Source organism: Phasianus colchicus, chromosome 5 (genome assembly GCF_987193195.1).
Source record: "Phasianus colchicus chromosome 5, bPhaCol1.hap1.1, whole genome shotgun sequence".
NCBI lineage: Eukaryota > Metazoa > Chordata > Aves > Galliformes > Phasianidae > Phasianus > Phasianus colchicus.
Window position 1 is genome coordinate 8,399,782 of NC_143440.1, and position 25,424 is coordinate 8,425,205.

The window sequence follows — 25,424 nt, forward strand, 5'->3', positions numbered from 1 at the left end:
CACTGTGACTACTATTTGTTGGCCTTAAAATATACATGAATAATTCTATATAGTTCACATAGTTCATTCTCCATACCTTTGTATCATGTTGGAGGGCTGTAAGAGAAGAGAGAGCGACAATATTGCTTGAGCAGGCTTGTGTGTTTTTGTGTCTAGCTGGTAGAGGTTGCCTTCTTGGTTCTTAGCCTGTGGTCAGTGCAGAAAAGAAAAAAAAAAAAAAATCAAGGCTATCTGAGGATTTAGTTACAACATTAATATTCAGAGAAACTGAATTCTGTAAGACTTTACTGAAATTTTTTTCTACATCAGTTACTAGTAATTTCCTTCTTGAGCCTAATTTTGCTGCTATTTATGTTTTATATTCTATGATTCTGAATGATAAAGAATGATGGTTGATGACTGCTCTGGTTGTATAGCTGTGTGAACTGCTCATCTGTCAGGTCTGAAGTTCTACCTCATGTGTCAAGGCAATGCAAAGTCAGCACTGCTTTCCTTAAAATACTTTTCTATACACCTCAATGGGGCAAGAGGCTTTGACTGCAGAACACCTACATCCATGTAGTGAAGGTTGTGATGATGTTGCATGAAAAGGAATTATAGCAGAAAGGGTGAAAAGGTGAGCAGAATGCTTGTGCTGACAAAGAATTTGTTGACACATGAACAATCAGGATAGTTCAGTCAAGTTAGCTAATGGCTCAAGTTTAAAGTAGTCTTGCTAGATTGCATTAAATCCTCTTCTGGAATCTGTTACTCAAAATTAAAATGACACTTTAATCATCTCCTGCAGATGAATTAAAGTATACAGATAGGCCTTACGTGTGCGTGATGCTTTATTTCTATGACCATTAGGTAACAAAGAGCAAGTTTTTACAGAGTAAAGTGAAACCGGGAGACTTTAGCAGATGATGAACTTTAATTGCATCCGACATTCAGATTTTCTACACTAGTAGAATCACAGTAGCAGTGGCAGTAGTGATTAGCCACCAGCCAGCCACTTGGGAGTACTTTTCCCTTCATGTCATGCTTTTCATACTGTGTTCATCACAAGGAATCTGTTATGAGGATGTTTTTCTTTGTACGTGACGTATTGCTAAAAAGAGCTGCAATGAATACCTTAAGTTTTGTTGCCTTTTCCTTCCTCTTACATTTGACAATTGAAGAATAAAAACTTTGTTGCACTCCGAGATATCCAGAAAAAAAAAATGTTGACATGTTTATCCTCAAAGTGAGTACAGGACACTGCTTTATGATACATCTGACATCTAACATAATTCCTATAAAGTGACCTAGTGTGAGAAAGAAAATGGTACCAACTTGATCTTGCCTCAGAACATCAAACTGTGAGTTAGCATGGTTCACAATCAGTTCACGTATTCCGAGCAGAGCACAGCAGATGACTATAAGTGTTATATTTGTTGCTCAAATACAAATCAGCTTGCTTACAAGTCAGAGCCCTAAGGAGGCATGTAGGATGGAGAGGCTGCTGAACTATGTGCATCAGAGGAAGTCAGAAAGTGGAATTTAGAAACTAGTATTTAGATAGCCTAAATACAGTCCTAAATGTTGTATTTTTACCTGTTTAACTCCATTTCTACTTTTCATGCTTGCAGGCTCTTCAGACAGAACTGTCTCTGGTGGCAGTGAAGAAGAACTTGAGGCAACGTTAAGGAAGTTGACTGTTTTGAATAACCCTCAAGGAGAATTATTTAAAGCAGAGGTACTTAGTAAAGATGTTTTAGAAGCAGGTTCTGCTGTAAATTCAAGTTGTTTGTCTTGGTCTCTCTGTTGTAGCAGAGGTAATGCAGACAAGGGTTTGGACCTTGCTAAATTTTTCTGCCTACTGGTAATCACAGAATCTTTAGAATTTGATGGAATCTCTGAAGGTCCAACTGCCTTGCAGTGAACAGGGGCACCCACTGCTAGGTCAGGTGCTCAGAGCCCCATCCTGCCTGGCCTTGAGTGTCTCCAGGGACAGGGCTTACACCACAGCTCTGGGCAACCTGTGGCAGTGCCTCACCACCCTCACTGTAGGTTCAGATGAAGACACCAGAGTTACAGGCATGAAACTTCTATTTTGCATAGGCCTCTTCAGGAGAACTGTCACCAGCTCTGCTATCTCCAGTGACGCACAAAACTACGGAAATCAGGCAAGGCTTTTCTTACTTTTTGTGCAGGTTGTCTGAAGTCTACATTATTTAATCTGCTTAAATGTTGCATCTTGTCCTGTCTGCTCTTAAACAACTTTTTTCCTTCCTTTTAAAAAATCTTTTTTAAAGCCCTTAATGTTGCGTGGTGTTTGCAGAGCTTTATTAACATCTACTTTTGCTTCAGAGCTTCTAAAAAGTCATTTATGGTTTGAATTTGGTCACTGTACTTGTTGCCTTTCATTGCTGACTAAAAGTCTTTTTCATGTTTCTGACTTCATCTACGTCAGTGCTGTTTTAAACCCAGTACTAGGAGTTTTAGGGTACAAACAAATCTTCTGTTTGTGAGTTATCTGTTAGACAAAGAAATTGTGATATACAACAGCTGTCATGATAGAGTTGTGATGTAAACATATTATATTGTATTTACTGTGGTCTTTTTGCCTCTTATTGTTTTAAGGGTTCCACAGAAAAAAAAGTCAAGTAGCTTAGAAGACTTGCAGAGTGAATCTCTGGAAAAGGTTGGTTTATTTGTACTCAAATTTCTATGATAAAAGTATTTTAGAGAAGTATAACTATAATGTTAATGAGGAGCCATTCTGTTGAACTGGATAACATTTTGTTTATAGAAAGGTGTTTTTAAAATAATTTTGACTTCCTATTTGCTGAAATGTTAAGACAACAGAACTTGAAAGCAATCAAAAAGTATTGAGAATGGGCATGCATTTTCACATAGGATTTCTTTTTGAATGTTTGCACATAACTATGAGTGTTACTCCCTAACTCTGACTTCTGATGTAAATGGCATTATTGAAGATGGTAGCAATGCTGTTTTCGTTAAACAGCAGGAGCACTGTTGTTAATTCTGTGACTTAATTCCAGAATTAAGACTTCACAATTTATAAAGTCTCCTTATGCTATGGTCCAGAGGTTTTATTTTTTGTTACACACAATGAAGCTTTTTCTGCACATAAAATTTGTGAAACTATTATTGACATTTTCTGTACCAAAACTAGGCTTAACACGAATTATGCATACTTAGTAATGCCATTTAAAAAGGATAATAACCATATTCCCTGGTAATATGATTGTTTTACTACTTCAAATTTCATTAAATTTGTTCTTAAATGTTGAAAAATGATTATCACCAAATAAAATGTTTGAAATGTATGTTGCATTCATTTGAGTGTGGTCAGACACAGGACAGACTGAATGACAACTAACACTTTACTCCATGTGGAATTTATGAAGGTCTGCTTTCTTTTCATAACTTTTAAATTATTTTTGTCTTAAGTTAAAAAAAAACTTTGTCTTTATGATAAGATCAGGCTGAAATCAAAGATAGGGCACAACCATAGCTAGTGAGCCTCATGTTCATCAGGGCACTTAAATTATGTGCCCTCATTTCGGCATGAGGCTTTTCAGTGAAACAGACCTCCCTATGCAAGTAAGTGATTGACTAAATATGAATTAGTCCCAAAACAAAGATTTGTTTTGCTGACCCAGCACCAGAATCTGCTCCTTTCACTGAGTCCAGTGGAACTTGTGCTAACAGCACCATTTCTGGAGTTGTTTTTTGCACAAGACTCAAATTATAATTACATCCAGCAATAATAAGATGAAACATTCTGGTGTCTCTGACCTCCCCATGCTGGTTTTTGTTTTTTTTTTTTTAAACACTTCATTTCTATCACAGCTCTTTTTTATAGTTTCAGCTGGATACATACAGCATTGCATATGTTCTCTTACGTCAGTCACTTTCACATTGTTTTAAGTGTTATGTGAATGTCACATTCCCAGCTCAATGCAAGTCCAATGGAAGCCCAGAAATACTGAAATCCCTTTAATAACAGAATGTGAACTGGGCACAAATTTTGTATTCTTTTGAACCTATGCTTTTAATATGAAATACATAATGAAAATGAGGAGATATCAGACCTTGTAACATATTGTCAATGCATTAAATAGCATCCCTATAGTAATCAAGCTACAGTTGATGTTTTGTGTATGTATATTAATACTAACATTTGTCTGTTGCTTTTTTCCATAAAACTTTGAAATTACTCTCCCTGCAACTCCATAGTATGTAGATGGAAAGCCAGTACAGCCTGTTGTAGAACAAGAGGTATATTAACTGTAAACTCTTTTAACATTTATCTGCTGTGATGTTGTGGCTGTGTTTTCTCTTCATTTTCCCTTTTAAAATGTTTGTAAAGTGGGGATAAGGATTGAAGAGTTGTTTGGTTTTTTGTGGTGTTTGTGTTTTTTTTTTCTTTGTGGAGGTTGTGGTGTTTTTTATTCAACCAAGCTTTTGGGCTATCTAAGGTTGGAAGTCAGCTTCAGAAAACACAGTGCTAATCTTTGATAAAAGTAGTATGCAGTTTCTCTGCTCATGTAATCTTTGGTACAAGCTGGGACAGTTGTGAAACTGCAGTTGGCAAAACAGGAGAAGGGGTTTGACATGCAGTCCCTGAAACTGAGGAATCTGGTCTGTGATTATAGAATCACTGAAATCACTTCTGGCCTTGAAACGAGAATGGATAAACCAGTAATTATGTATTGTCCTGTCCAACACGAGTTTGATCGAGATATTTCAAAACAATTAAATGATGTTACTAAATAGGGGAATACTTTTGTTTTTGTGCTTATTTCAAATTACACGTTGAATGTACACCACTCCCATAATTGGAGGTGAAAGCTCATTTCTTTTCCAGAAAAAAACTCTCTATTCCTGTAACTTAGCGTACAAAAGCTAAATTTCTGTAGCCTGAATTCATTGTTGATTCTTTGTATGTCATTAATACTGGTGGGCAAAATGTCTGACCAAATTTGAGTTATCAGAATGCCTTTGGCTTAAATGAGACACAAGTGTAAGGCAAAAAAACAGACAGTTGGGTGAAGTGTAAAGGAAAAATGTGACAGAGCAAAGAATGGGCAAGGAAATGACTAATGGCTATCAAAGTTGGCCTTGGAAGGACTGAATTGTTATGTGGTGTCGGGGTCCTGAAGGAAGCGGAGGTGGCTAGAAAAACATTTATGAGGAAACTAGGAAATATTCAGTATATATTATGGTTTAATATAATTTACATCCTGGCTGAAAGGGAAAAGAAGGGAAGAGAAGGCTGGGTCTTAGCTAGAACTTCTTGGCAGCTGATTATTAGATTTAAATTGAATACCTGTAAAAAGGAACACGAAGGGTGGTGATGTCATTTAGAACTGTAAACTGCAAAATACTTTTTCTAAACTTTTAAATTATTGTGTGCCAGACTGTAAATGCAATGAGTGATTTTTTTTTTTTTTTTCCCTCTTCTTAAAAAACCAAATCAACAGAGTAAGCCACTTGTGAAAGGCAGCAAATATCAGACTTTGCCAGGAAAACTTCCTCGACCCATGCAGAATGGAGACCAGGGAACAACATATAATGAGTCAAATTCACCTGACACGAATGACACTGAGTACAACAGCATCCTGGGCCTGAGTATGTATCCGTGCCTCTCAGAGGCAGCAGGGGGGTTATGGAAGAAGCAAAGAAGCAAACTGACAAGGGAAATAGCACACTGCTGTGTTACGTGAATGGACTGAGCTGTACAGATGATTCAGTGAGGAAAGCTCTGCTCCTTTAACGATATATCAGTATTTTAGATAAGTTTACTAGAGGATAAAGGCTGGATTTACTTTAGAGTGTTTGCTTTTCTTTTTGCACCGGATGTTATAATTTGCAAATACCAGTGACAGTGTAATGAAGAGACTTTTTGTTGGTTTGGTTTTTGGTTTTTTTTTTGAAGGCAGTGTTCTTAAAAGCCAACAAATCTGTTACTGAAAATTGGAATTTTTGGTGATCCAAACATATTCACAATAGGAACGTGTCCTCTTTTTGGGCCACTTGCAGTGATCCTGAACTTCCTTGCTTTTTAAGAAAGCATCAGCAAACAAAACTGCACATTTATGCTAGACTGTATATTAAAAAAAAAAAAAGTCTCCCTGTTCCCATCTCGCTACATTTTAATGTGTGACATTTTACAGTATAACCAACAGTAACGTACATACTTCAAGGAAAAAAGCTGTTTTGTTTTAGTTGTTGTGGGGTCACAGTTGTTTGCTGGTTTGATTTTTTTGCTGGTGGTTTTTGCATTTGTTTGGTAAGGCCACATGGTCCTAAGAGCTGCTAAGTAGCATAGCTTAAAGATTTCAATAGATTGCTGGTGGATTGTTTTATTGGCTTTTGTTGGTTTTTTGTTTTTTTTTTTTTTTTTTTTGGAGTTTTTCTGTGATCACAACGTTGTAGTTCCTCATTAATAGTCAGCAGATAATTTATTAGCCATGCTATTAGGTCTTTTACGTGCGAGATCAAAGGATGGGGAATCTTGTAAAGCAGAATGTTATTCTAGAAACAAGCAGTGACTCCTTAAAAGCACTGAGTTATCAGAGTCTGGTTTCTTTCTTCCACATGCAGTAAACTCATTATACCTCCAGTTCTGTATTTCACAGAAATTTGATGTGGTTTTAGACATTGCTTTATTTCAGTAGTATTTGCTTCACGTGTTACAGTTGCCAAAGAATGGATGAAATATAAATGATCATTCTTATCTCTTTAAGATGACTGGTCCAGGATTCCTGGGGCTTGTGCACACCAATGCACAATCCCTTTCATGTCAAGCATAACAGCTTCTTTTCTTTTTGTTTCTGCTTTAAAAGCTTACTACTTACTCTAGCTTACTACTAGCTTACTACTTTGCTCTTCTGTAACTTTATTTTGCTGGTGTTTTCTATCTTCTTTGCTTCTTCATCTGACTTTCTGCTTCTTGGGACTGAAGATCGCATCAGGAGTGTCAGTGCACCCGTGCTAGGTATCGTATCCAAACAAGATGCAACTTTGAACGTGAATTTTGCTGCTTATTTTTTCCTTTCCATTTTCCCTCCCTTCCTCTTCTCTGTAAAATACTAACACTGAGTGGGCAGTCCAGACTCAACTCCTTAAGTGTAGTACAGAAATGAAATACAATCTTTAGCTGTATAGCATTCAGATGGGATTTATTTTTTTAAAAATATATTTATTCTTGGTCTTACTTTGTTTTAACTGAAGTCAACAATAAAATTCCCACTGATTTTGATGGATGAATTTTGGTATTAAAAATAGGAAACGCAACAGCAGATCAAGATCTGGAATTAAGGTTTTAAAATACACTGAAATTACAATATTATAATACCCTTTTCCTATATCAAAAGTACAACTACTCTTTTTTTAATTATTTTTTATGCAAGAACATTTTTATAGCTATCTGTACTTTATTATGTTTTTTTAATTTAAGTGTTAGTCTGTCATATAACAATCTTGTCACGTTTTGTACTAATTATTGACAATTATTGTTGTTAACCCAGGAGAAACAGAGAACATGGACAGTACAGTAGTTTCAGATGATCTTTCACCTCTTTCTTTGGGAATGGATTCAGGTCCACAGTCTCCGCTGTCTCTAGAAAACAGAAAGAGTCCAAAAGGGATCAAGAAAATCTGGGGAAAGTAAGATGTCTTTTAGTTCCTCATCACAGCATTTCAAACTGAGAATTCATTCAGTTCTCATGAAAAGATACAGCAAGAGTAAAATAAAATTCAGGGAAAGGAGGGAAAGCAGCTCTCTGATTAGTGTATGGGTGTGTCTCTTTGTATAAATGATGGAGGAAAGTGGATGGTAAGGTTCAGAGTGCCATGCTGTTGGAAGAAATAATATACTCTCCTGTGTAATTATGCTGACAATTGAGAATACCAAGTTTTACTGTGTTCCTTTTATCTACTTCAGGACTGCAGCCATTTACAAGTCTGACCTCTGGTGTGAATTATTATTTGAGTTGAAGGGTCATGGCTGCTTTGCAAAGCTTTTCTTTCTTTTCTGAGATAGGTCTAGACCAAGTCTGCCTGCTACTTCATCAGCTGCTGCCTGAATCAGATGTTTGTGCTCTACGGGAAGATTAATACAGTTTCTAGCTGTCATTATAGTTACCATATGAAACACTGCTGCTGGACACTAACAGTACTGTCTTGGCACTTTGTTTTGAAAGAATAAGAAGAACTCAGTCTGGTAACTTCCCTGCAGACGACCTGGGTTTGGCAGAGTTCCGAAGGGGTGGTCTGCGTGCAACAGCTGGACCTCGGTTATCCAGATCAAAGGAAACCAAAGGCCAGAAAAGGTAACATTTTTTCTTTTCTTTTCTTTTTTTTTTTCACAATTATATAGTGTTGTTAAATATACTGAACAGTAAAATGTCCCCTTTGTGAAATATGCATTATCATACTTAATTACGCATGGAATTCCACAACTGGGAAGAATTTCTCTGGTAGAAAGCGTAGCCCGAGCGGTTTGCTTATCTGTACTCCCTCAACTGCAGGTAGCAGCACGAAAATGTCACCAGAAAATTTCTCATCACCTCCTGTGGGAATATCTGCAGACATGAAGATTCAGCAATTACCTCTTTCTGTCCTTTCCCATTTCTATTTGAAACTTTTATCCTTCTCCTCCTGCCCTGCCCCAAATGAAGAAGGATACTCATACCACAGCAAGGATGGCTGCTAGAGCTGATTACTGCACAGGATAAAGCATGTTAGGACCTGGCCTGTAGTCTAGTCTGCAATGGTCTTTCCATCATCTTTCCTTTTATGAATTTCAAAGAGCTCTTTTATTTTTCAGTGACTACAATGCTCCATTTGCTCAGTGGAGTACTGAAAGAGTTTGCAACTGGCTTGAAGACTTCGGTCTTGGGCAGTACGTGATTTTTGCACGGCAGTGGGTGACTTCAGGCCATACACTGTTAACTGCGACACCTCAGGACATGGAAAAGGTGATGTTTGTACCTGTTTCTCTTAAACAAACTCCAGTTGCTTCTGTATAACCAGGCCCCTTCCAATAATCGGCAGTTCTACATTTTTGAAATGTTTTCAGAGATGTTTAATGAGATGAAGAGAGCCAGAGGCAAAGCAAACTATTTGTTAATGGTTATTATTACAGGAAATGGGAATAAAGCACCCACTGCACAGGAAGAAATTAGTTTTGGCCATTAAATCAATAAACACAAAACAAGATGAGAAGTCTGCACAACTCGATCATATCTGGGTGACACGTAAGTGAAAAATTCTTCAGAAAATTTTGTGTTTCTTTAATACAGTGAAATAGGAATTCAAAAACTTAAGTATTTTCAGATCAATCATCAGATGAATTTTTCTCCAAACCGATGACTGTATGGTCTATCTGCACACTGGGTACAATCTCAAGTGTATAACAGCACTGGGTGGAATACTTTATAAAGCATATATCATAATTTGATGATGGCATCCACATCTCACAAATTGTTCCACAACTTTTCTGCAGTCTGAACAGTAGAGTTCCCATGGAAAGTTCACACTGTAAAGCTGTCTAGTTGAATGTTCAGAACAACACAAAAATCATCATTTATGAAATAACTTGTCCTGTTTAAACTTAGTGCTATTAAAAAGGTGGCTGGTGACTGCTTGAACATGCACGTGTCTCAGGCAGCCCATCCTTCTTGAGGGAGAAGGAATATAAATAGGGGTGAGAGGTCTCGGTCTAGCAAGAGCTAAATTACACTGCAGAAAGTACATACTTAAAATACAGCAGAGGTATTGTTGACAAAGCTGGCTGCTGGGAATTGCTTTGAGGTTCCTGATAAGAGGCTGTCCTTTGGAAAGTGAATAGGTAGAATGAGCTACTGGAATGCCTCAGAAGAAGCTGGCTTCATTCTCACTGATACAGATTGCGTACACCATTGTTCTTCTATCTACAGGCTGGCTTGATGATATTGGTTTACCTCAGTACAAAGACCAGTTTCATGAGTCCAGAGTTGATGGGAGAATGTTGCAGTACTTAACTGTGGTAAGCTAAAATCTTTTTTTGCCAAACTCTGAACTTCAGAGTGAGCAAAGAATTGCAGGCTTTTTTTGCTTGGTTTTATTTAACAGGCTATAAACTCTCCTTCCATTTTTAACCATATTAATATGGTACAATACTATAAACCAAAAACTACATACAGAGCTTGAAATCTTTCTTCTTGGCAAAAGTACCTATTCTTGAATGTATTCCATGCTGCTTAAAAGACTCTCTCTTTTACAGAATGACCTTCTCTTTCTGAAAGTCACCAGTCAGCTGCATCATCTGAGTATTAAGTGTGCCATTCACGTGCTGCACATCAACAGTTTTAACCCTCACTGTCTACGCAGACGACCAGTTGAGGAGGTAAAAGTATGTTTAAGTAACTTCATTTAAACAAGCACTAATTACTCTGTTATTATACTCCATGAACAATATTACCTCAATCACAGCTATTAAGGAATTGCCTCTAAAGCAGTAGCTGTGTTGTATTCCAGAGCAGGAATGCAACATGTCCTCTCTGATAATAAAAACCTGCTCAGTTCACAAGTGATTGAGCTACTTACTAGTTGAATCTTATGCATCTTTCTTTTGTGTTGTTTTCACTCTATCTACCAGAGCTTATTCCTAGTGATACTATGACAGCCTTGTTAATAATGCTCTTCTCAAAACGTTTGGGTTTTTTACACTTAGCATGTGTACTCTATTATTTTAGAATTTGATGCAGTACATAGGTCTAATCTGTTCTAGATTATACATACCACCAGATTAGAAGATGTTTAAGAGGTGCCTTGAACAGAAAGAGGAAATGCTCCTCTTTGTTGAAAAGGGGACAATGTTTTCATCTAAACTCAAGATTCATTTTGTGAACACACTGTGACAGACCAGGCTGTATTCTCATCATCTTTTCTGGTTACTTGAACAGAGCAATGTTTCACCTTCTGAAGTAGTGCAGTGGTCCAATCACAGAGTGATGGAATGGCTCAGATCAGTTGATTTGGCAGAATATGCACCAAACCTCCGAGGAAGTGGAGTGCACGGTGGCCTCATTGTAAGAATTCTTTTTAACATCCTACTACCTGTCTATGAAGAATTGACAAGACTGTATTGCAAACCTTACTTTATCTTGTTCTGGTCACGTAGCAAGAAACACAAATGGACATTTGCAAAATGAAAGCATGATCAGGCATTTTAAAAAGCTTCTGTACCTGTACATCTTAATTTTACAAAAGAAAGTGTAAATAGAAAAGCAACTGCTAAGATGTCAGTGCTGAGCTGTGTATGTTTAAGAGCAACAGTAGTATGTTAGAAAACAACAACCTGTACTGTGAGAAAAGTACTGTATTGCTGAGTGTTCCTTGGAGCAGCTTTAGTAACATTATGCTAACACCCTGCCACAAGAAATAATTGTTTTGAACTCACATCTGTCTTGCCTGAAAAGTTTTTCTGATTCAAAATACAATTTGTAGCTTAGAAAAGCCAAGAGCAACGAAATACTGTGGTGCGGATATGGTGCAGATTTTTTGAAAAAAAAAAAGCAAAGAAATAAGTAAAAAAAAAATAGTACTAAGATTAAGTTTGTTTTTAGAACAATACAGTAGTAAAAAAAAAAAAAAGTAGAGCAAAAAAAATCCCCAAAACAACCTTGTTGATGATAAATATAATTTGGCGTTTGTCTGGTCACACTCTGCAGTTCTTAATGTCTAACTCCACACATTTCCTATTCAAACCTAGTTAATGTCATAGTACTGCTGACTTAAATGTCTAATGTAGACAGCTGGAATGAAGAAATCCCTCTGCTAAAGACCATAATGATTTACTGTTGCAAATTTAACCATATTATTAAAAAAAAAACCCTATTTTAATAGATTCTCGAACCCCGCTTCAACGGTGACACACTGGCAATGCTGCTGAATATTCCACCTCAGAAGACCCTACTGCGACGCCACCTAACAACCAATTTTAATGTATTAATCGGGCCAGAGACACAGCAAGAAAAAAGGGACATAACGGAGTCAACAGCATACACACCTCTGACCACCACTGCCAAAGTTCGGGTATGTGCTGCTTGTGAAAATGAGATATTGCAGAATCTCAGCCTTACTCTCTCATTTCTCATCAAGGAAATACAGAACATACATATGTGAGTGGGGAAACATCTGTTCTGGAAGCAGTACTACATTGTTTTTAACTTTAGGTATTAAGGCATTTAATTTGTAGCTATCTTTTAAAATTTGTTTCTGAAACGAGCATGCAGTCTCCTCTTTTCTTAGGAGGGAACTTACTTAAGCTTCTTTAAAATGAACGTAACTCCCACTTGGAAAACAATTCAATGTATATAGTTCTGAATCTATTTACTTGAAGGACTACAGTACTTAAGTAAATCAAAAGAAAAGGATTTTGAACGTTTAAAGAATTACCTTATTTTTCATGTTTAAAACTTGCTTTCTTTTTATTTTAGCCAAAGAAACTTGGATTTTCACATTTTGGAAATTTAAGAAAAAAGAAATTTGATGAATCAACGGACTACGTTTGTCCTATGGATACAAACCCAGGTGCTACAAATGGTACTCAGAAGAACTACACTGGATACAAAGGCCTTAGTCCACTCACTGATAGGGAACTGGATCAGGTGGGACAAACAGACTGATGCCATTCTCATCTCATCCTCTTCCTGCATTCCAAAGCTTGCAAATAATCAAATGTTAGCATATAACAGTATTTGCTGTATCTGCATGAACTCATTGAGAAAGTACTGGCTATGGACACTTGAAAGAGTTCTATACTAAGAATGTCAAGGTGTGTTGTTTGGTTGGTTTTTTTTTTTTGCCATCAACATAACAATGAACTCATTCATCTTCAAGCCCTTTTTCAGGAACCTCACACCTTTACACTATCACAGTCAGTGTATTTTGGCAATTAAGGTAGAGGCTGCAGTAAACAGAAGACTTTTGTACTTTTGGCTTTCATAACCTGAGTATGGCACACACCTTTTTTCTTTATATGAGCAGTTTTTAATGTGATAAGTTTATTTGGACTGATTTGTACAGAACTATCAAGTTATATATTAAAGTACAACTGGATCATAGATTTCTAACAGATTAATCAAGGATTCCAACTGCATTATTTCATTATGTACGTGGGAGGTAGTTAGGCTTAAACGGTATACATGAAAACAATGGCCTCAGTAATGAACAAAATTATTAATAAACCAGCACTTAAATAATTCACTTTTGTCTTTTAGTAGCAAACTGCTTAATGAAACTGTCCAGACGTTGCATAAATGATGAAAATTAAAACCCACCAAACTCTACTCTTCTTTGCTGTTGTGTAAAGGAATGTAAACCCTGAAAAACGGAGCTACCAAAGGCTTGTGTGGACTTGACAATGTGTAACACCCACATAGAGGCAGCTGGGGTACAGCATTCTAATTCCAGTGACCATAGTGAAACATTTTAAACTCAGTGACAAAATGGCCACAAAATTGCTAAGACTAACTATGGAAGTCATTCTGTCATTTGCATGGTTTACTGCATCTAACATCTCATTTGTTTTCATTATCTAACTGTTGTCTTTTTTACTGTGCACCATAGTAAAAATCAAGTGCTGCTCCTACATGGGGACAGTAGCAAGCCCTGACAATCAATATACACACTAATTTAGTACAGATGTCCATTTACACAATTAAGAGTTGAAAGGGAATGCATTAAGTCTGAGCCAACAGCTTACAATGCAGAGCTGTTCAAACATTACAGAAATATTCTATTTTTCACTAGGATAGTGGCCTTTAACTTAAGCCTGATTTCTAGTGTGATCACACAGCAAAACCTCAGTGCCCTGGTACTGATAGCCTTTTTGTAAGCAGAGGTAGGACTGTTATTGCTGTTACTGCTTGCCTATGGAGGCAGTTCTATTACTGGAATTATGTGTTTCATCTTCTGGAAAATATTACTCTTCACTGATAATTAGTTATGCTATTCCTTTTCTTGTCTTAATTACAGATCAGGTTCCATAAATCAGTTCTCTTAACCAGGATTTAATCCTTTGTTATTGCATTTTCATACACTTTATAGCATGGAGACATTTTTATTCATATGCAGCTTGGAAATGTGCTGAAATCAGCTTTTAAAAGTACAGCATCTCCATTTGTCAAGGCAGAGATACCTCCCCGTGATGCATGTACAGTGAATAATATTGCACATACTGCCTGAATTGAATTAGCTGCTGAATACTTTTACAGATGGAACACTCAGAAGGAACAGTAAAGCAAATAGGGGCTTTTTCTCAAGGCATAAGCAATCTTACGGTATGTACCAGTTTTATTCCTTTTGAAGTCACAAATGTATTCTGCTACAACTCAGCGAAATTTGGGTATTGCTAGTGGTGGTTAAGAGTAAGTGGGTCACTGCTCTTGTTATGCACCTCCTTTATAGCTTGGTTGCATGCCATATGTATGCATGGACACTCCAAAAAAAAAAAAAATCACTTTTACTAGAAATTAAGTTTCACTTCAGCATCTTCTAAGTTTTCACCAATTTTATCTCTGTGACACAGTGAGAGGCATCCCTCCCAAAGACTAGCAAAGAGGTAAGACTTGAAGATGTACGAGAGAGAAAATATCACAGGGAAATAAATCACTGTGTACTCCTGACTCCATGCTGGTCCATTTTTTTTTAATTAGTTAATTGACTGAAGATGTATGAACAGTGCCACACACATCTGTGTGAAAATTTCTACTTCTGCTATTTAAAGCAGCCATTCAGGAGATTTCTTTTAATCTTACGTGGCTCTAACCCCCTCTGTTGTGAATCTGATCTCATTACAATTGGATTTCTCTAAACTACAGGCCTCTGACTATGTCTACTTGTTTCAATATTGCTGTGATTTTTTTCAGACAATGTTAAGCCAAGATGAAATGCTAAATGACAGCAGATTTTTAACACCTACCTTAGAAGACTGGAGATGATATTTCAGCGTGACCAAGACCTCTAATACCTCATGCCTGCCTGGGGCAGGCCAGGAGAAGCCTGATGCTGTGGTACAGAAAAGCTTTACCTCTTTTCCTCTAGTGACACACACCATATAGTATTTAGTATTGCTAGCAGAGCAACACTTCACAGGTAACTCTCCTCTGCACTCTTTCCATATAATATAATGTAAAAGAGGTGCTGAAAGAAGTGCTACACAATTGTTTCTTATGCGGAGTCTGGAAAGCCAGTATGTTTTACCCTTATATTTTATCATCTTTTACATGGCATGTTTATGTACTGCTATAGAAAAAGTCTTTTATATATATTTTTTAATTTTTATAATTAAGTTGTAATGCAGAAATCATTAATATTCTATTATACCACATGGACTAATCAGAGCCACCTAGCAATTCAGACAGGTGCTGGCAAGGACAGCTGTAATGGCTCACTATTACTGCAGCCAGAGATACTTTCTCATAGAACGACTGTCACCCCTTTCACTAGAACATACCCTGCCCTTTTTTTCTGTTGTTCTTCAATAAGCATGGTTTAGAAAAGGAAAAATAAAATGTAAGAGTTTCCACCAAGCCCTTGCAGGAGGGTGACAATCAAAATGGCTTGTAACTCAAAGTACAATCAAAATAATTAATGCAAAATATAACTAAAATACTAGAATGATGCTTGCTGTACTCTGCAACAAAATTTTCAGTGTGGTTGCTTTAAATTGTAGGCCTTGAAGCTCAACTGTTGATAGGGCTTTTTCTGTACTTTCTTGTTTTGTCTAAAATGGTTAGTACATGTGGAAGCATCAGGGTGCTCATAAGCTTTCTGAACAATCCACACAGTTCAGAGAGAACACTCTCAACATAATATCTGATTGATAATAAGATGCAGCACAGGTTTTCAGGAAGACAAGGAATGACTGTAACACTATTTTCTTTTCCATTGTTAAAGCTAATTAAACATATGCCTGCAAACAGCCTTCAGGACTGGAGCTGGTAGCAGAAACTGTAATATTTGCATGAGAACTGGTCATGTTATTTTACACTTTCAGTTCTCCTTTCATTCCAGCTACAGGCAGATTTTCATGTAGTGTTTCATTTAGCAGTGGGAAATCAATACTATTGCTCTGTCACATGTAAAACATGACTAGGGCACATCAAGTACTACAGTAAAGCAAACCTGTTTCTTTTTAACACCTGACAAAATAAATCTGTAGCTATCGTATGGAGGTAGGTAAGACAGCAGTACTGTAACAGAGGGAAATGCAGCTCCTGACTACTTACACAAGGGGCAGTTCCAGGGTGAAAGTGTTGTGTTCACAGCTGCTTGTGCAGTCTGATAGCACATGCCTTTTATGTATTAATAAGGTAATTAATAAGTAACACTAGATCCTATACAGAGAAATGCCAGAAAAGAAATCTGTCCAACTGGAAAGAAAAGGCTTTCTATTAATATGCATGGTTTGCATTACTTCCTCCTTTCTTGCTACAAGATGTTGGTTTACCTATTAATATAAGCCCAAGGGTGAGCTACTCCTAGCCACAAACCTTCCAAAATAAATGAGAAATCTCAGGTGCTGTCCAGAGCATGCCCAAAATGTTAAAATTAAGGCTGATTTTTTTTTTTTCAGTCACTGAAGAATTAAATAAACAAAAATCCAAAGGAATGATAAATGAATCTGTACATGAACAAACTAAACGTGCCAGTCAGGTACCCCTCTGATCTGGCAATGTAGTAGTGCAGTCAGCACTAGTGTGAGCATATACTAACAGACACATGAAATACCTTGTCAGATTAACTGATCAGACTCATCCTAGTCATAATACTACAACTGCTCTGGCAGGGGCAGCCTTAGTATCACTGAGCTATTCCAAGCAGCTTTCCCTTTTTCTTTTGAGGGAGTATTTCTAATCCACTGTAGTGTTATGCTAAGCTTGATGTGAATATCATCTTCTTTTTTAATATAGTAAGAAATCCTAGTTATAACATAGGCATACATGCTTACACCTTTGACTGTTATGAATAAATTCTGAATATTCTTCTATTACTTCCTGACTGTGGAATGATTCTAAGAGAAACAGAGGTAGCTGATCTCTTATCAGTGACAGAATCACAGTTGTCAATGCCTATGACTTTCTCTGCATTATTACTACAACTTCCCTAAGTCAAGCTTTAATTACTAGATGGTTTATTTTGCTTCAGAGGAATTAAAATATTTAGTAAGCACAGTTGTTTGCAACTGAAGAACCAAGTCTTCTGTCTTTGAGATTTTTCAGACCTTAAAGCAATTGCAGCATGAACTAACTCCTGAAAATGAATATGCAGTACTGCATGCACTGACAACTAAAAATTCAGTGCTACATGGTAAAAATACTCAAAGTACAGCTGAATGTAAGACCAACTCAGCAAGGCTTACAATAGGAAGGAAGAAGCCATGCTTTCTCTTAAGCAAAGGAAATGGCCTAAAGAACAAGAACTCAGGCCAGCAGAAGACAGCATGATGTTACAGAATCCTCCTCAGTAACTTCCACATGAATGAGAATTACTATTACAGTAATAAGCAATTACATGTCACCTAAATCTTGATTAGATGCTTTTTAGAGGCAGACCATTGGCATTTTGCTTACAGTCTTGTAAAGGGCTGCAAAACAGCATTTTGAGAAAACATGGTTCCTTGTTCTCTCCTTCACCAGAATGAATTCATTACTTATGGAGTGCTCACATCATCCTATTCCAGTTTTTACAGCCCTCTCCCAGATTCCATATCCATGTCAACAAACAAGTCATTTTATCACTGTCCTGCTTCTCAATTTACACATTTTTTTCTTAGCACTGCAGGTAATACTTCACATTAACTTATGACTTAGTAACTTCCCACATAATTGAAAAATAATTTCTCAGCCTCTTAGTAGTCAAAGGTCACTATGAAGTTAAAACTCACAGAAATTAAACTATGCCATTAAAAAACACACACACAAAATTAAGAAATACTGCACAGTTACATACCAGTCGTTTCTGTAGGAAAATATGCAGTACTTACTTAAGAAGAAGAGCTGGATGACATCACCATTAATAAGAAAACGTAATGCTCTTGGGATAGCCAAGTTTATCCAGGTTAGGCTGACATGCAAACTGAATCATAGGTGGTGGCCCACACATAAGAATGAGTGTCTCACTGCCAGGAGAAGGGAGGTGGGTTTTAATCATGTCTGCGGTGACAAAGCCAGAACTGTACTTCCAATCTGAAACAAACACATCAAACTATTAATCTGACTCCATACAGTCTGAAATCTCTTTGAACTACATATGTTTTTCTCACAGAGTAGCTGAAGCTATGCCACCATCACTGCAAACAGAGACAGGGACAAATGTCTCACTGCGCTCCGACCTTGTGGTTCCTTTTAAAGAGGATGGATAACAAGAACCTGGCTGAAAAGGGACTATACAGACTTTCAGACAGGAATGTCTATGAATAAATGACAGCTTTAAACAAATTAGGTATCAGCCAGGAATAAACATGAAGTTATTAGGCTTTCTTCCAGGAGAGAAAGGTCACCCAGGACAGTAGTACAGGGACAGATTACTCAGACTTGTGCTACTCAACACATTTGCAAAACTCTAAAAGAGACTGGTAGGGTTACAAGCTCGGTGATGACAGAAGTGTTGTTACAAGAGTAAAAAAGAAATGCCAGGTGGTTTCAAGGTATCATTGAATACCTCTGCCGCTTTAAGTGAATAAAGCATCCTTTTCCCCCACTATTTCAGTGTACAAAAATATGTACTTTAAACTGATTTACCAACACAAAGATACTGCTGTTATGAAAACAGCAGCAGTTTTCACAAGAGTAAGCATACATTTAGTGTGTACCAGTAGCCTACCTTGTGGAGGCTTGTCCAGTGTATACCAGAGCGTGACCTGATCAGGATGCCTCTTAGCAATGTCTTCTAGCTCAGCTCTGAGCAATATATCCTTTTCTGTCTGCAAAAGGAGACAGCTATTTAGCTCTACAACATTTTAAGATAGCCTCTGATGTGAGCTTACCTAGCATGCAACAAGACAAATGCAATGGTAACTCATTCAAACTTTCCCTTTGTATGACAGGCTACTATCACTACAGATTAAGGGCAACCAAACATGAGACTTAACAGTCACCTAAACACAGTTCTAAAGATGTCAATCTGAACAACTTCTGAATCACAACTAGCTTCTGTTAACCCTGGTTAACAGAATTAAACAGAACAAAGTCCTGTTTCTTTGCAGTCAGTCAAGGAATAAGATTAGCAGGAAGATAACGATCTTTTCACAATTTATTCCAATACAGGAATTAGGGATTATAGGTGAAACTATGAGCAGCCATCTTCAAAACAACTGAAATATCATTGGAACTACAACAGCACCATGCAGTATTGATAAATAGTTGCAGATATTTTTCTAATTCACTTTCTCCTTCTTAAATCATTTTAACCCAAGACAATATAATAAGAACTTATTTAGTAACTACTTCCTGGTCCTATCAGTGCTGATCATATTAAATATGCCATCTCAGATCACATTCTGTCATACACATTCAGCCAAAATTACAGATCAGACAGACACTGGAAGATGCGAAGCATGTAGAGCAGTATTTTCTGTGTCACAGCAGCTTCAAAAACTTAAGCCAGCAAAAAAGGCAGGTCATTAAAGGACAAATAATAGGTGTATCAGCACACTTACCTGATTAGCAAAAAGAAGGTAACATTTTGTAAAGTCCTTAGGATCACTTGTGATTTGATGGATCAGCTGCAACATAGGCGTTATTCCTGTTCAAAACAAAGCAGTTAAAAAAAGCAAATACTTCAATCTACATAAAGCTGCAGTTTCAGTATTCTTGCTGCCTTCACTTGGTCTTCAGTGGGAGCTTATTTTATACAGAGCAGCTCAGACAGTGCTCATGGAAGTGCTCTGCTGCAGAAGTACAGCACATTAGACTCCTCACAAGCATCCATGAAGACTGCTTAATTCTCCACAGTGACATTTGCTGTGATGAGAATAGTTGTACCTGTTCCTCCAGCTATCATCCCAAGATGCTTTGCAAACTTCTTCTGTGCTTCAGACTTCTTATCAGGCTTGATCAGAAAGGTACCTAGAAGACATGTTCAAAACCTGTAGACACATTAACTTCTAAACAAAATACAACTTCCATGGGAATATGTTACTACTGCCTACCAACCAACTAGGGCAGATCTGCTGGACATGCTAAATATGCTTAGCACAGCACTGAGCTAGAAGCCTTTGTACACTCTTAGCTTCAAACGACTGATTTACGACTTCCCAGCTACCCAGCATCATTTATGATCGACTCAGGAATTCCCTTATCACTGACTGCATTGCTCAGCAACTGTGAAAGCTGGTAATAGCTAAAGGCAACCACAGCCTCAACAGAAAAGCAGATTTATTAGGCCACCTTCATCTTCCTCATTTACACCATGGATCTAGCCATTTCTGTGTGTCCACATTCAGAGCAGTTGTATTAAACCAGCATGAAGCAAGATGCCACAAAGATAATCAGATACATTGGAGCCTTGCAGCCTTTCATCAAGGATTTCATTTTTGTCTTTTGTTTTCAGTTAACGAGATCACTGTGCTGCTTGCAGTCAGTTAGGTGACTGCCTTTATTGTTCTGTGATAAGACCTTGCTGATTTCTGCTCTACACCTGAGTACACTGTCACTTTAAAACTGTTACAAAACCACAGTTTGTATTCACCCAAGAGAAAAGCCCAGGATAAATATCATACATAAAAGACACTGGACGTACTCCAATAATCTTTAAAGAAATCTATAACTAGTAACCAGCTCTCCTGGCTACTGCTCTTCACAGCAACCAAATCAGAGCTGAAAGGAATGTTTGTAAAACATATATCTCAGAGGACTCGAGTGATGTAACTGATTCATCAGTGTATTATTCAGTGTAAAAGGCTGTGATCCAGGGAAGTGCTGAGCACTGCTTCCCCTGAAGCAGGAATATTAAGTGCACAGTGCTTCTCAGTCGAGATGAATACAAAATCCTTTGGCTTTTTACTAACATCTTCAAAGAAGATTATTTCTTTGAACATACAACTTCCTCCCAGCCAGTTCAGTCTTAGTTTAATACCTAAATGGAGCTGGCTGGCAGTTAATAAATTATTTAGTAATACTGCCAAGATTTTCAGAAGGCATTTGAGGTTACAACCTGCCATGTATCTGGAACATCTTTCTCCACATCTATATCTGAGGGATTTCCAGTGCAGCCTTCTTAGTAATACGCAACAGCGGATCTTTCACATTTAATGATGTGGTGCCAGGAGTAAGACAACAACCAGCTATTACTCTGAAAACACTAAGTTCTCTTCCCATCACAACTCTGATGGGCTTTTGGGCAAGATCAGAAAGCATAGATTTTCTCCTTCCTACTTTTCAAAGTAATTTCTCTGCAAACCACAGTTTATCAAACACCTCTGATAATAACAAGTTCCTCCCTTCTGCTCTCCCACCTTTGTGTCACAGTACCTGATCCCTTGTAGACAAGCAGTCCATTTGGCCCCCTGAAATCAATAACATCTCCAATCTTCATGTTGTCTAGGTACTGGGACATCTTCCCACCTTCTGGGAACTTAGGATTCACATTTTTGTAGTAAACCTATAAAAACAACCATTCCTGTGACATCAGCCATTAGCTTTCATGGAGTCAGAATGACATACTGAAGATCACAGAAAGATTGCAACAATTCTTTGTTCAGTTATCTGTTATGCCGTGCAACAATAAGCAGACTAAGTAAGCAAAACGCCCTATGCAAACAGCCAGGCTAGTAAGAACATGTGTCAAGCAGATTATGCCCTCCTTTCACCATCTCCAACAAGAACCTCACATTACCCCCATTTTTGTAATCACCCCATCTGAAAAATAGCATTACTGCATCTTTTCTTGTTGTGACCTTTCAGCCACATGCTAGCAGTTCAGCCTTTCAAGATGCACGATAAATATTAAGTAGTTAATGACAATTCACTGTGTATGTAACATGAAGAGCAGAGAAAACAAAGCAGCCCAGATTTTTTGCCTAAGTACAAACTGTCTTAGAAAACAACTGGAAAATCCAGAAGTCTTGGGATCAAATCATCCCCTAGTTTACAAGATTTTCCTTGTTTCTTTATCCCATTTTCTCAATAAGCCCATTAGCACAACTTCTGATGCCTACAGACATAATTGCACCCTCTCTTGAGTCACAAAAGACAGTTCTTACTGACATGTAACTTCTTTCAGGTATCAGCAGTAAGTACTAATAGCAGCATAAGGCAGCCTCAGGGAGAGCAACTGCTATTTGTTCATTGCAAAACAAACAAACAAACCAACCAACCACGAGCAAAAACAGAAGTTCCTGCAGTACTGCCAGTTCCCTTCTCCATCTCCATCACCTCTACTATTTCTCTGTGACAACAGATGCAACAGATACACAACTCACTGTTCATGAGCAAGTGTGAGTTTGCCATGCAGTCATCCTATCTCAAGGACAACCAATTAAAATAAACTCTATTTCACTAAAATGAAGTAGTTCCCTTCCTTCCAGTAAGCAATTCAACTGTATTAAAGGAAATTAAAATTTACCTTTATAATTAAATCAACATAACCTTTTGTGTCATCACTGGAAACTGGGGTATAGGCTCGGATCACCAGATTACCATTGATTCTTGCAGAAAGGTAAACGTGTTGGCCTAGGGAGAAAGAATTACGATCCAATGACTTTTTTATTACCTGGTTTCAAAATCTTATTTGGCAAAGAAGACAAAACAGAAGAACATGTATTGTAAGCCACCAAGCACAAGCAACAGTGGAGTTAATCTTTGCAATGCAAATATAAAACATGTAGTCTTAAGCACTGCATCTAGTTTGGAAAAATGACCTTTAAAAAGCTGTATAACTCATTATTTTCATGGCACGCACATGCACATGTATTCTCAGACATCTCACCTTCAAATAAGAGCCAACGCAAGAAGTGCATATTTTTCTACAACCACAAGAAATTGTGGAACTGTATTATTATGGAAAGGGTAAATTTTTTTAGTTCAGTTCCAGGGAGTTACTGTTATGCCAAGGTTGCTATAGGTAATAACACAAATGGCCCAGGCTAGAAAGGTTGGCTTTCACCAACTGATGTTATTTTGTGTTTTCCTGTGTTGTTATGCATTCACACCACATCTGTAAAGCTGAAAATAATAATAATAATAATAATCTTCACAGCCATAACTCCTTTATTTTTTCTCCAGTTTACACAGCCTGGCTGTAGAGGGTACCTGCCTTGTAGGATACTCTGTTCTGTATTTAGATTTGGTATTTAGCTAATAAAAACACAGCATTTGCTGCCACCCAGCTTCACAAGCAGCAGCATCAATCTGCACATAAAAACAAAAAGCAGAAGCAGCAGTAGCAGAAATACTTTTAGCAAAACGATCTTGGTAAAAGTAGGAGGCAGGAATCCAGCCCATACAATTGCAGTATCATATTCCTAATTTCTTAAGAATAAACTCCAAATAAAAAGCATTTATCATTTGCCAACTTAACATGGTTAGTTCAATTGCATGTCCCCATACAAGCCTAAAGAGAACCTGAAGAAAGACTGGTGCTCGATCAGCTGCATGCAAGAAGGACATGCCTACAGCACAGAACTGGAACTTGTGCATACAGCAAGAAAGCTGCCAAACACAGCACAATACAAACAGGGCTCCATCTGCCATATCAGCCAGGGACACCGTTCTGCATAAATTACCATTAATTCAAGGTCCAAGGTTCAATGCCATCACACTGTCAGAGTATGAGAAAGAAGACTGCGCCAATCCTAGTCTGAAATGAACTTCCTAGTGCAGAAAATAAGCCAAAGCTGTACATGTATCTGTCAGTCAAAGTTCGGTGCATGCACAGAAACGGCCCTGAACATTGCAACATCTTTGATGTAAATTTCCACTGGGATTTGCATGCAATCGTTACAGTCTTTCCAGGCAGAAGAATTCTATTCCTTATCTGTGGGTGTGACTGCATCTGCCAAAAACCTGAGGACACCTGACAAACTGAGGCACCAGAGAAAAGCAGAACAGAAGTAAGTCGTATTAAAAAGCTCAGACAGGTACCTCTTTTGCCTGTATCTCGAGCAGGGTTAATTTCCTCAGCCTGGTCCAGTTTCCCCTGAATTTCACATTCTTGTTCTGAACTACACCACACCACGTAACACAAGCAGGACAGAGCACAAAGAAAATCTGAAAGGTGACTCTTTGGGAAACCCGGCTGGTGCTTCCCTGTGACACGGCAGCTTTCAGGTGCAGCTCTCAACTCCAGCATTCACTGAGCTCTGAATTCCCACACAGAAACCTCAGGAACTTAAAAACCCTCATTCTCAAAAATACACGTATTTAAATGCTGGAAGTATTTACCTACAGGTAATCCTAAGACGTGATCTGGTGAAGGGAGCCCAAACCGGAATTTCTTAGTGTCGTGGCTGATTTCCTATTTAAAAAAAACCACGAAATTCAAAATAAAGCCAACACACCACCGCTGCGTTGATCTCAGGCTCTGCCCCACGCCGTGAGTTAGGAGCTTTGTCAGCACGCAGCCAGGGGCCAGCAAGAGCAGCTGAAATAGCTCTGCAAACCAAGTCGACGCAACTCTGAGTTTTAGGATCGAGGAATTGTCCCCCTTCAGCTGCACGGCATCCCTCAGCACCCAAAGGTCGGGCAGGGCAACACGGGCTGCGGAGCCACTCCGCGGAAACCTGGGGTTGAACGGAGCTCCAAGGCAGGACTTCAAGGCACAGAACAGCCAGGAGCCCGGCCTTCTTGGGAAACCACCGCTTCGGCCCCGCAGCCCCAGAACCCGCCGGCGGCGCCCACCGCTCACCTCTTTGCCCACCAGCGGCAACGGGTATTTGGCCTCCGGGTCCCGCAGCGTGACAGGGCTGCCCGGCCCCCGCCCCGCCCCTCTGAGCAGCAGCAGCAGCAGCGCCGTCGCGGCCACCGCGGCCACGGCCACGACCACGGGGATGCCCTGCGGGGAGAACGGCAGCGGTCAGGGAACATCTGGTCAACCCCCCCCGCGCGCCCCGGTCCCGCTCCCGGCCGCTCACCGAGAACGGCTCCATGGCGGCGGCCACGGCCGGCAGGCGCACCAACGCTGCCGCTCTCCGCCCGCCCGCCGCCGGGCTCCGCCTCGCGCTCGTACGGCGCTTCCCTACGCTCCCCGCTCTGCTCCTCCCCCGCGACCGGCAGAACAGAGCAGACAGCGCGGGGCTGCCGGCACGGTGCCCGCCTGCCGCTGTCCGCCTTGTAAAACGACAGAGATCAGCTCTTCTAGGCCAGGTAGCGCGGTGCGTGCCGACAGCGCGAGGTTCACAACGTAGCAGCTTTTTGTTTTCATACGGAAGCATCCTCTCT

The 25,424-nt window shown here is 38.8% G+C and overlaps 2 protein-coding genes across 13 annotated transcripts in view; one reads left to right on the forward strand and one right to left on the reverse strand.

The window, feature by feature from the left end:
* Positions 1-17,038, forward strand: part of PPFIBP2 (PPFIB scaffold protein 2) — a 92,499-nt gene extending 75,461 nt beyond the window's left edge. For 6 of the 11 annotated variants that reach the window (XM_090140380.1, XM_090140379.1, XM_090140382.1 and 3 more), the window contains 15 exons: positions 1,611-1,717; positions 2,083-2,147; positions 2,605-2,665; positions 4,228-4,269; positions 5,475-5,622; positions 6,959-6,991; positions 7,524-7,662; positions 8,199-8,327; positions 8,825-8,975; positions 9,143-9,254; positions 9,936-10,024; positions 10,262-10,390; positions 10,944-11,069; positions 11,887-12,075; positions 12,480-13,435. In XM_090140380.1, the coding sequence (XP_089996506.1) occupies positions 1,611-1,717; positions 2,083-2,147; positions 2,605-2,665; positions 4,228-4,269; positions 5,475-5,622; positions 6,959-6,991; positions 7,524-7,662; positions 8,199-8,327; positions 8,825-8,975; positions 9,143-9,254; positions 9,936-10,024; positions 10,262-10,390; positions 10,944-11,069; positions 11,887-12,075; positions 12,480-12,668 (1,709 nt within the window). In that variant the 3' untranslated portion in view covers positions 12,669-13,435. Of the gene's footprint in view, positions 1-1,610; positions 1,718-2,082; positions 2,148-2,604; positions 2,666-4,227; positions 4,270-5,474; positions 5,623-6,958; positions 6,992-7,523; positions 7,663-8,198; positions 8,328-8,824; positions 8,976-9,142; positions 9,255-9,935; positions 10,025-10,261; positions 10,391-10,943; positions 11,070-11,886; positions 12,076-12,479; positions 13,436-14,258; positions 14,325-14,912 lie in introns of those variants that run through there. The other 5 variants (XM_090140381.1, XM_090140389.1, XM_090140388.1 and 2 more) reach the window with 4 other exon arrangements.
* Positions 1-25,229, reverse strand: CYB5R2 (cytochrome b5 reductase 2). Of its 2 annotated transcripts, none has more exons than XM_090140401.1 (10): positions 25,118-25,229; positions 24,892-25,038; positions 24,429-24,501; positions 22,612-22,718; positions 21,519-21,648; positions 20,031-20,114; positions 19,706-19,791; positions 18,871-18,970; positions 18,032-18,233; positions 1-186 (listed from the first exon to the last, which is right to left on the reverse strand). In XM_090140401.1, the coding sequence occupies exons 1-9, from the start codon at positions 25,130-25,132 to the stop codon at positions 18,061-18,063; spliced, it is 915 nt and encodes a 304-aa protein (XP_089996527.1). In that variant the 5' UTR covers positions 25,133-25,229; the 3' UTR covers positions 1-186; positions 18,032-18,060. The 2 variants fall into 2 exon arrangements, with proteins under 2 accessions (XP_089996527.1, XP_089996526.1); XM_090140400.1 differs by lacking the exon at positions 1-186 and adding an exon at positions 7,493-7,615.
* Between the last annotated feature and the right edge of the window lie 195 nt (positions 25,230-25,424).